General features: G+C 49.2%; 1 protein-coding gene across 2 annotated transcripts in view; it reads left to right on the top strand.

Annotated features, from left to right (window-relative positions):
• Positions 1–12,073, top strand: part of LOC144730377 (BAI1-associated protein 3-like) — a 48,420-nt gene that overhangs the window by 18,639 nt on the left and 17,708 nt on the right. For both annotated transcript variants that reach the window (XM_078611157.1, XM_078611158.1), the window contains 6 exons: positions 3,879–4,000; positions 5,710–5,800; positions 7,050–7,103; positions 7,890–8,026; positions 9,314–9,365; positions 11,143–11,297. In XM_078611157.1, the coding sequence (XP_078467283.1) occupies positions 3,879–4,000; positions 5,710–5,800; positions 7,050–7,103; positions 7,890–8,026; positions 9,314–9,365; positions 11,143–11,297 (611 nt within the window). The remainder of the gene's footprint in view (positions 1–3,878; positions 4,001–5,709; positions 5,801–7,049; positions 7,104–7,889; positions 8,027–9,313; positions 9,366–11,142; positions 11,298–12,073) is intronic.

The following is a 12,073-nucleotide window of genomic DNA, read 5'->3' on the forward strand; positions in this document are numbered from 1 at the left end:
CGGTCAGGTGGTGTTTGTCAGAAATGCCATGTGCTCTGTGGTATAGCGTTTTGATGAGAGAGTTCTTTTGAGATGGGTGGTGGTGGGAATCCAGTTTCAAGTAGGAGTCTGTGTGGGTGGCTTTTCTGTAGACAGAATGTCCCAAGGAACCGTCAGGACTCCTCTCAAACAGAATATCCAAGAATGGTAGTTTACCGTCTTTCTCCACTTCCATGGTGAACAAAATCACAACGTTTCGGAGGCAACACAAGTCTCCGGAGACTTGTGTTGCCTCCGAAACGTCGTGATTTTTGTTTTTATTTTATTTTACTTTCTACGTGACTTTACCGAAAAAACCTAAGAAGATGATTCCTTGCAGTCACGAAAGCTTCAAATCTAGAATTAATGCCCTCTACGGGGAGGAATTCCACCTATCTGTTAGAGTTTTTAACAGAGAAAGAGACAAGAAGTCACAGCTTCTCGAGACGCTGGCCTTCCTCAAGAGATGCCGAGATAACAAGGTAATACCCATCGCTTTCACACTCACATCCGCTGCTGTGTCCTCACCGAACTCCAAACAGATCTTATTTAAAGCCAGCCTATCACTAATCTCGGAGAGAATAAGGTTACTCCGATCTGAACTCGATAATTTAGACAAGACTCTCTTACAAACACATTTAATGTTAACACAAAAATGTCACCTCCTGATTGGAACCACGTTGATAACATGACTTCTGCTTCTGCTGACTCACTGTCAGCCAAATGCAAAGCTAACCTGATTTCTAAATTCAACCTCCTATCTAAGAAGAAACCAGAGCCACACATCGCAAAGCTGGATGTTAACAAGACCGTGATTAATCAGAGTAACATCCCAATTTCTGACACTCTAAAAACGGTACTGGCCAAAGGACTAAATTTCGCCGTCACCCCTAAATATATACCAGTAGAGGATATGATTTCCCAGATTGATGTAGCCCTCAGAGGCATAGGACACATCCATGCGGATGTAGCAAGAGCTGAAATAGCTACTATTCTTAAGAATGCTAAGAAACCCACTAGTAACATCAGCAAAAACGAACGCTCTGAACTCGTGGACCTAAAAAAGAGAGATGATATAGTCATCCTTTCGGCAGACAAGGGCAATGCCACGGTCATCATGGATAAAGATTCATACAACAACAAAATCCTGGACCTTCTTAATGATGGGAGTTACTCCAAAATTTAAAACGATCCCACTAAAAGCCTAACGACGAAAACCAACAATATCATCACGAGTTCGACTTCCCTAATCGAACCAAGCAAACGTCCCTCTCTAAAACCATCGGCGGCAAGACCTCCCAGACTCTATGGTCTTCCCAAAATCCATAAGGAAGGCACCCCGCTACGACCCATTGTGTCGACGATAAACTCTCCTACGTACAAACTAGCCCGTTTTCAATCAGATACTCTGCTCCCTTTCACAGGCAAGACCTCTTCAGCAGTACTCCACTCAACCCAATTAGTCTCTATGGTTAAGGACATGGTACTATCTCCTGATGACATCCTCGTCAGCTTTGATGTAGTATCTTTGTTTACCAAAGTCCCAGTACCGGACACCCTAACAATAATTGAGGACTTAGTCCAACATGGATTGAATTCTGATGCACCTGCGCTGGTTAGGCATTGCCTCACCAACACCTATTTTACCTGGAATGGCACCTTCTACAAACAGAATGAGGGTACCCCTATGGGCTCCCCTTTGTCACCAGTTATAGCCAACATATTCATGGAAAAGTTTGAATCAGACGCCATCCAGACATCCACCCTGCGTCCTTCCCTGTGGAAGAGATATGTGGATGACACTTTCGTCATCTGGCCACATGGCCTCCCAGCATTGAACCACTTCTTGGACCACATCAATTCTAGACACCCATCCATCAGATTCACCATGGAAGTGGAGAAAGACGGTAAACTACCATTCTTGGATATTCTGTTTGAGAGGAGTCCTGACGGTTCCTTGGGACATTCTGTCTACAGAAAAGCCACCCACACAGACTCCTACTTGAAACTGGATTCCCACCACCACCCATCTCAAAAGAACTCTCTCATCAAAACGCTATACCACAGAGCACATGGCATTTCTGACAAACACCACCTGACCGGTGAATTAAGACATGTACATCGGGCCCTCAGGATGAACGGATACTCTGACCGTACTATCCGCCAAGCTGTCTCTCCCACCACACAGAAACAGCCACATGAAACTCCGACCAAAACCATCACGTTACCATACATAGCTGGCGTGACCAAAAAGATCTCCAAAATTCTAAACAAACATAAGATCCAAGTCCGATTCAGTACAGTGCATAAAATCCGTGATCTGATTCCATCTGTGAAGGATGTCGTTCCTGACTTACAGTATCCTGGAATCTACAAATTGAGTTGCATTTGTGGTGATTGCTACATTGGAGAAACGAAACGTCATGTTTCTGATCGTGTCCGCGAGCACAAGTCAGATCTGAAACACGGCAGAACTGATTCTTCTGCCGTGGCCGATCATTGCTACAACTCGGTGGGCTCTCATGAAATTGTCTTTTCCGAGACCAAGGTTCTCTGCAAATCTCCCGGCTACCATCAAAGGTTTGTACACGAAGCCATACAAATATACAAACACAGACATAATTTCAACCGTGATGATGGGTACAAACTTAGTAATCATTGGAAAGATGTTATCAACCATGCAAAAAAGACTTAATCACAAATTTTTTGGACCATCTTATCTGACAGGCACTATTTTACTGTACTTTACCGAGTGTTAACATCCCCAGTTATTTTAACAGTACTCTCGTCATTGTTCAGCCAGCATTGGTATAAACATGGGCATTTTCGTTCTTTTGTCTATCATGTGTATCAGACCCCCCCTCCCCCTCTCTCTCCATTGTGTTGGCGTGTGCAGTAATTGGCCGCTTGCGCACAAGCGCTTCCACGTCCATCGCCCACCCTTTTGGCCTCGCCCCCCCTCCCTCCCGATACGTTCCTTTCATTGGCTACCATAGTCTGATGAGCTCCCCCCTCCCTCTCCCTCCCCCCTCAACTCGCTTTTAAGGGATTACATCTTGAATCATTGCCTCACTTGATACAGCTAATCTGGCTGTGACGGTCCCACCTGATGACGGAGACTTGTGTTGCCTCCGAAACGTCGTGATTTTTGTTTTTATTTTATTTTACTTTCTACGTGACTTTACCGAAAAAACCTAAGAAGATGATTCCTTGCAGTCACGAAAGCTTCAAATCTAGAACATTATTACATATGCGTGACGCTCTGAGATCCATTGTTTAAGGGCGCCTCATACATCTTAATGATTGTCATTATTACAGCACAAGGCAAGCTGGCACGATAACCCGGTAGTCACCCATCCATTTGAGGTCGACTCAGCCTTAAATGCGTACTTGGCGTGGTATGTAACCATCAGCACCGGGAGAGCTGTCTGGACACCGCCTTGGCCTTAGCAGGAACTTGCTGACAGCATTCCCACCTGCAGTTTGCGAAAGGCTGCAGGGGACATCTGTGTGTGTGCGTTGATGCATCGGGGAGCGGTATTGCAGTGGTTAGTGCTGCGCTGCGCCACGAACCCAACCACCCGAGTTCGATTCCCGCTCACGGCTACCAACAGTGACGGTTACCTGAATCGGTCCTGGGCCTCCTCTAGGTGAACTCGGCCTTAAACGAGTACCCGGTGCAGTTTGCAACCATCATCACTGGGGAGACAAAGGCGGCCGGGCACGGTGCTGGTCCACCCAACCCCTCGTGTGCCACTGTACCGGCCTTCATAGGCGCTCGCTAACAGCAATTGCCCCAACAGTCTGTTAAGGCTGTACGGGGGGGTTGGGGATCTTTGTCTTTGTTGTGTGCACTGTAGGCCCAGCTGCTGTGCGCGAGCTTCACTACCTACATCGATGGCCTTCTCAGCAAGCTTCGCCAGATTCCCGCCCTCCCTGCCGGGTTGGAGGACGCCACCGCCAAGCTGCAAGCCATGCTCTGGTCTCCAGCTTCATCCCCCACCACCACCAACTCGGCACCACCTCCAGGGGCTCGCGTTGATGCTCTGGAGACCCGGGGGGGTGGGGGGGTGGGGTGGGAGATCGACGACGAACGATGTTCGGTGGTCGCGTCGACGGCACCCGTTGCGGTTTCTCATTCGAATGGAGCGAGCTGTGGGGGCCGCTGACATCTTTCACTCCTCCGTAGGGGGTGGCGGGGGGTGGAGGAGCTATTGGGGCAGGAGGCCCCGCGGTTCAACAAAAATGGTTACGTGGCGGGGTTTTTATTGTTGGACACCATTTCTACAAATCTTGAAGTCCGCAAGTCCAATTGATCATCGATTATCCGGCGGCTTCGGGGGGGTGGGGGGGGGGGGTGTGCCGGATTTTCAAAAATTCCGGATAATCACTAAATCATTTTTTAAAATAGCTTATTTTTGCACATTCTTGCATAAAATTTTGTTTTAGGTGTTGTGTTTTTTAAAATTGTTTTAAATGTGTTTGCTATATTAATTGGCATAAATAGACGTACGAATGGACACATTATTTTAACCTATTGTACAAGGTTGCTGTATTGACTTTACCATATTTTTCACTCTAATCTCGAAGACTCTGCAGGGGGTGATGTACGTACTACAATCTCGTTTCAACACCAACATGTGTTTGACGATCGCAGGACTGGTTACAGCCTTTGGAGAAGTTTTGCCGGATCGGCCCGGGATCGCCGGATAATTTTGGAACCCGATTAATCACGTGCCGGATAATCGATGATCAACTCTAATCTTTTCAACATTGAACAGTGCAGGCAGTGGCGTCGCCTGGTTGGCTTGTGCCCCGGTGCAAGGAATGAAATGGGGTTTCTCTTCATTTCCCATGTAGTAGCATGCTGCCACATGCTGTTATATAAAGGCTTTACGTCTATTTAAAAAAAAAGTTAAATGTTTCCCCCCCACAAAACAAATTTCACCCCGAATGACGAACATACGCGACCTCAATTTCTGTCGTCGCATGTGTCGTCTTGCATTAAAGGGAGCCGTGGCGAGATGTTAACTACCTCGCCTGGCATACAGGAGGTCGTGGGTCCGATCCCGACCCTGACGCCTGCTGCTGTATATTTGGAGTTTGCATGTTCACCCCCGTGGTCGTGTGGGTTTTTCTCCGGGTCCTTCGGTTTTTCCCTACACATTTAGAAATGTGCGTTTGCAGTATTTGGCTGCTATAAATGTCCACGTGATGAGGCACTTCATTGAGATATCATTTGCAGGCAGGTCGTTTCCGAAAAAGATCTTGATAGCTCAGTGGGCCTGACCTGGTGAAATAAATGTTTGTTTCATTTGTTTTAGTTTGGAGTTGGCACCCATTGCGGCACACAGGTACTGCATCTTATGAAGCGCCTTGTTACTACTAAATACGGGAATTACTTCATTAAGCCTTTACATTTTACGTACATTATTTTGCCAAACGTAGAAAAGTAGCCCAAAATGCCCTCTATAGCTTCCTCTCGTGGAGAACCATGACAAAGAAATTGCAGAACTAAAACTTTCTTTTTTTTCTTCGAAATAATATTTTTTTTCGACACGGAGTTACATTTCGGGTAATGATTACTGGCAATAATAAGTAGGATTGATTACGTGGCGTGTGATGTTTACGTGCTGAGCACTGACGCGTGCCGTGTCCTCTGCCTCTGTGTGTGCCCCGCGTCCTGAGCAGTGTGTTGGCGCAGCTCTATAAGACTGAAGCCTTTCAGCAGCTGTGCGCTTATCACGGTGACCTGGAGGGACTGATTACCACTGCCATTCAGGTAAACAGAGCCATCGGTGGCCAACAACCGCCGGTGATTTCGCCGCTTTTCCTGCGCCAGGCTGGGTGCACTGGCGTGGAAATATATCCCCCTGGCAGGATGTCATGGAAGAGGCCCAGGCATCGATGGTTAACAGACTGAGGGGTCGACTGCAAACTCAGCAATAGTTCTCCTGTGTGCTGGTTGCGAGTAGCTGCCGATCTCGCTGTTGTGCCAACTTGCTGTGTTGTAGCCATCACTCCTCTTTGATTGTCAACCCCTCCTGCGTGTGGGGTTTCTCCAGGAACTCTAATTTCCCACACACATGCAAAACATCGATTAAAACATGCCCCAGCAGCGGCGTCATGAAAAAATATTGAGACTTGGTGAGGATTTCCTGGGTAAATATATTACTGTTCATATTCAGTGCAAATGTTAAATGCAGCACATGGTGTATCTGCTAACAACTAAACTCATAGATCACCAATCGCCTTACTTAATCAATATTACATTTACCACTGAAGTTCATTAATCACGTGACAGGTTGGCGGAGTGGTAACACTTGTGCCTCACTGCAAGAACGAACTGGGTTCGATTCCTGACTCGGGGTGCCTTTCTGTGTGCACTTTACGTGTTTCTCTCCCCCCGTTCTGCGTGGGTTTTCCTCCGGGTTCTCCAGTTTCCTCCCATAGCTAAAAGAACACACAATGCGATTGGAATTGGCCAAACTTCCGAATGCTGAACAATTACCGGCAAATTACTCAATTGGGATAACTCACTCATTACGTACCAAGTGCTTTCCACATAATTAATCACAGTACCTCGCTGATCTCGTCAAGGAGCATAAACCACCATCACGCGAACTCCGCCGGTCATCCTTGCAGCGGCTTTCGACTGGCCATTGAACAAAGGCGGTGGTCACCGCATCGCCGCGCTTTCAGATGCGCTCCTGCGGCCGTCTGGAACGCTCTTCCTTCAGATAGTAGGAAGCCACTGAAGGCTATGCACTTTTAAATCTAAATTAAAAACGAATTTCTTTAGAACTGTTTTTTGTGTTTAGTTTGTTGTCCTTGCCCCACACCTCCGGTGGGTGTGGTTGGCTGCGTCCGGTGCGAAAGAAGTTCAACGTAAGTACATAGCAATGTGGCCCCCCGACTGTGACAGCTTGGCAGGGACTTCCTGAAAAGAAGCCTTGAGACTCAGTGAGGCTTTCCTGAGCCAACAAGCGGAGTAAAAATAATATTAATGATGATTGGCATGTCCTCTTCAGGAAGGTACTGAAAGCTGGTACAGATCCTTGGCTCAATCAGACAAAGATGCCCAGGTAAGCAATTACATTCATAGCTGCTGTGTCACTCGGCTCATCACAAGGTGGCAAGGCAGTCCCACAAGCGTGGGAGTTTGGGGCCCGGAGTCACCACCACTACAACTACAGCACAACCACCACCTCAACTATAATCACTGGCACGACCACCAGCACAACCATCACCTCAAATATAATCACCAGCACCACGACCAGCACAACCAAAAAGACAGACAAAGATCTACCATATAGCCTTAACAGACTGTTGGGGCAAGTGCTGTTAGCGAGCACCTATGAAGGCCAGAACGGCATCCGAGGGGATGGGTGGCCAGCACCACGCCCGGCCGCCTTTGTCTCCCTATTGGCGATGTTTTTACGCACTGCACCAGGTACTCAGTTGAGGCTGAGTCGACCTAGGGGAGGTCCAGAACCGGTTCAGATAATTGTCACTTGTGTTGGCCGTGAGCAAGAATCAAACCCGGGTCACCAGGTTCGTAGTGCAGCATGCTAACCGATACACTATCGCCCCCAAAATTATCACCAGCACAACCGCCACCACCATCATCAGCACAACCAACACCAACACAACCGCCAGCAAACGCAATAGACGGCGATGCGTGACCGCAAGGTTTGTAACCGCGCTGCACCTCCGATGAGCACGGTTGGCTACGTACGGTGCGAAAGAAATTCAACGAACGTCTATTCGAAAGGCAAAGATACATACAAAATATACAAACGTACAAAAGGCAAAGAAGTTCATCACACGCGCGCACGCTGCATGAAGCGCCCGTGGCGTTCCCCGTGCAGGAGAACGCGTCTGAGGATGCGGCGGCGGTGGCGATGCGAGGCGAGCGAGAGCGGCTCACACAGCTGAGTGCCATCGTCGAGAAGGTCACCACCGAGCTGGGCCTCAAGAAACGCTGCTACCAAGAGCTCTTCCTGCGGTGATTAAACCATCGACGGCGGCCGGCGGTGGCGGTGTTGCGGGGGTCGATCGTGCTGCGTTCGAAACAAAAGTCTGTGTGTCTCTGTGTTGTCTCTCTCTGCTTGTGTGTCTGTCTGTGTCTCCGTGTCTGTGTTTTGTCTCTCTCAAATTTAGCAATCTTTGGAAGAACGTAATCAACCACGTAGGGTGTTGACTTATGTTAGCCGACGCTCTGTGTTGCATTGCATTATATTTCTAAGTTTGCTAGGTTTGTTTCCTCTTTCATTTGTGCCTGATGATGATTGCTTGTGTTGCAATCGAAACGTCGTATGCTATTTAAAAAAAAAATATACGTAACTTTACTGAAAGAACCAAAGAGTTATACTGGTAGGAACCTCCTGGTTACACCAGCCCACAGGGGATTATTGTGTCCGTCGTGCAGGGAGGGGCTGGGTGGGGAGGGAGGGGCTGAGTGGGGACGGTGGGGAGGGGTTGGGTGGGGAGGGTGGGGCTGGGCGGGGAGGGGAGGGTTGGGAGGGGCTGGGTGGGGAGGGGCTGGGTGGGGCTGGGTGGGGGGTGGGAGAGGTGGGGCTGGGTGGGGAGGGGCTGGTCACCCCGTGGTGCCCTTATAAAACTCAACGTTTAACCTACTCACGCCGGCTTGTGCCCGCCCTCACAGTCGGGCATATTTGCGGAATACACCACGCCGTCGTTGACCCTGGCCATTGACCGAGCAACCCAACGTTGCTACCAGCTCCCTCCGCAGGAATGTGTTTCCGGAAACTTCGAATGGAAGGGTGCCGTGGGTGATTGTTTGATTCAACATGGTAACAGGAGCCGTCTTCTCTTCGCACAGCGGCTGATGTAGATGCAGAGCAACGGCGACAACTTCACATTCAGGCGGCCAAGCCAGACAACCGCGTCAGGAGGAAGCAGAGTAGCGTATCATCACTATCGCTGTGATGACTCCTACGCATATGTTGGATTGGGGAATTGCAACGTTATACGTTGTACGGTCTGGTCTGGATGGACCACAATCGCACTACTACCGGAGAGTTTTTACTTTTCCATTTGTGCAGTGGATGTGGTTGAGGGTGGATCGTGAGCAGCTTCGTGGAAAATCTAGCCCAGGAATATTCGGCGTAACGGGAGTGGTCGTGAACTAGTGCCGCTTGAGAGTTCTCTGAGTGGCACAAAATATAATGAACTGAGATAAACACAATATTATGATTATTATTATTTACGTGAATAGTTGTGTACAGTACTCAAATTGCGCAGTTTGATTCAGCTTGCTCGTCTGTTGCAGATCTGTGAATGTGGACTACTTCAACATCGTTTACTGCCTTCTGGAGACATTGGTAAGAGGTTGCACCTGCAGTAGCTTGGCATTCGCCTGCTGCTGCTGCCGCTGCTGCCGCTGCTGCTGATGTACGCCAGTGGTTCTTAACCTTTACTGCAGCCTGATGGAACAAAGCGGCTGTACTCAGGCGCTTCATTTGCGTTTCGATGATTTACCTTCGAAAAAAATCCGGCCATGTCTCGCAACCCCAGAAAGGGCACCTCTCACCCCATGGGGTGCGTGCATCCGAGGTTAAGAACCGCTGGTTTAGGCCGTGACAGGGGGTTGGCGCTGTGGTTAGCACCCTAGGAACCAGTGAGGAGCCTAGGAACTGGGCAACCCACGTTTTATTTTAGCCAATTGCCAATATCCGCACCTCCGATAAGCACGGCCGGCTACGCACGGTGCGAAACAAGTTCAACGTCATACATACACACGGTTGTGAGCGATATCTGAACCGGTCCTGGTCCTCATCCACCTTCACCGACCGGAGGGCCGGATTCAAGTAATCTGTGGATCAGTTTTGGCCTGCGTGCCCTGGTTTGGACAGCCATATTTTAGACAATGCATGTGGTGTTCATCTCGGAGCAGTTGATCTGCATCAGGCAATGGCGTGCATTCGTGCCAATGTATCGATTGGGCGTAAGGAGGTGGCTATGCACGCTTGTAACCCAGCACTTTGGAGGCAACGAGGTTTGATGGATCACCGCACAACCGTTTTGAAACTCCCTTCCCGTGGTTGTCGAGGTGCCATACCCTGGCTCGCCAGGAGGAGGCCGTGCGGACATAATGTGGACTCCACCTCCTCCGTCTGTGTGGGATAGAATGTTTCCCCCTCGCACGCTTGTGTTTTCTCAGGACGCTGCAGATTTATCTCACATGTAAACACTCATGAATTGGCCGATGACAATATGGTGTTACTTATTATATAGATGTTAACTACCTCACCTGGTATATAGGAGGTTGTGGGTTCGATCCCAACCCTGACGCCTGTTGTATATTTGGAGTTTGCATGTTCTCCCCGTGGTCGTATGGATTTTTCTCCGGGTCCTCCGGGTTTTCCCTCCACATTGAGAATGAACATCACGCGCTTTGAGCATTTGTCTGTTGTAAAGTCCCACATGATAAGCCACTTCGTTGAGCTATAATTTGTGATAGCCAGGTCGCTTCTGAAAAAGAGCGATATAGTTCAGTGGGCCTCATCTGGTAAAATTAGAACACTTTATAGGACCACAGAGCTTGGGCAACTGTCGTCGAAGGATCATCGCGTTGCTGCCTTCCTGCTTGTCTGTGGTTCCTCGCGCTTCTGAGTAGTTCTCTGTCCACGAGAGCGAGCGAGTGCTGTGCAACGCGGTCCAAGTTCAAATTTCCATCATTTATTATTAAACGTAGGCAACATGACACCACGTTTACTGGACAAAAGTGCAGAGAGAATGCGGATTTGCATCTGTTCAATGCAGCATTGTGGCAGAGTGTCAAGTGTGGATTCAAACTCAGAGTGATTTCCTGCTCGAATAAGCGTTGAGGTGGTGGTGCTCATTTCCTGTTTACAGCTCTGACCCAGCGGTGGAAATTCTATGTTCCTATGACAGGGGCGAGTCTCTCCAGAGAACAGCTGCTGTTGACTTCCCCACAAAGTGGTCTTTATTTTATCGACCCCGGTAGGACGATGGGCTGAGTCAACCCCCGAGCAGGGTTTGCACTCGTGACCTTCCGCTCGGGATTCGCTTGCTCTCCCGCGGAGCCGCCTGGCCGTCTTTAGGTGCCGAATGGACCCCTGATTTGTCGAATTGCAGGTGGCTGACACTGTCCAGCGTGTCGCAGAAGACATGTCCCAGCTGCTCAAGGGCGCCGAGGATGGGCACTATGATTGCGAGGTCGGAGAAATGCTCTTCGTGGTCTACGTCCACCTCAAAGAGCTGCACGGTCTCCATCAGCACGTCACAGACAGGTACTGTGTGTGTGTGTGTGTTGAACTGCTTTCGCGCCATACGTAGCCAACGGTGCTAATCGGAGGTGCTCCTGCCAACTGCTGACGTTGCTGCGGCTGTACCACGGACCGCTTCATTGTAACGTCAGCAAAGTTTCATCCCACCGTCTTCTCGCGTAACGGCCGAACGTCAAAAGTCAAAAAGGCCGCTTCGATATTCTGGGGCGGTTTATCGCTGGCGTTTGTGGAGGCCCCACGCGTGCGGCTCCTCCGTTGAGCGATCTTGCGGGGGGCAGCGGTTGGGGGACGTGGCACCTGTTGTACGTGGCACGTGGTTTGAGACGTGGAGCCGCAGTCGCAATTGAGCGTGAGACGGTGGGCGCGGAGCCCGTTGCGATGTCCCCGTTGCGCTTGTGTGTGGTGCAGGGATTTCTGGTCAGGTCGAAGCCAGGGCACCCTCCAATTAGCACGTACCTCTGATTAACATGCACCTCCGACTAGCACGGTTGGCTGCGTGCAATGCGAAAGAAGTTCAACATGCGCACGTACAGGGCGGCTATTTTGTGGGGTCAGAAATTATTTGTCCATTGTTAACGCTGTAACGGCGGTGGATGTGCATGACTGATTTTGAAGAATAAAAACTACCGTGCTTCATGTTGTATTTATAAACTCTATCAGAAGTGACCGTTTAATATGAATCATATGTAATTAATGGACAGCGTTATGGAATGCAAGAAGCATGAACGACTGTATATTAAATTAAAGTATTGTTATTGGCCTTTCGAGATATGTGTGTA

This window comes from Lampetra planeri, chromosome 35 (assembly GCF_965212315.1).
Source record: "Lampetra planeri chromosome 35, kcLamPlan1.2.h2, whole genome shotgun sequence".
NCBI lineage: Eukaryota > Metazoa > Chordata > Hyperoartia > Petromyzontiformes > Petromyzontidae > Lampetra > Lampetra planeri.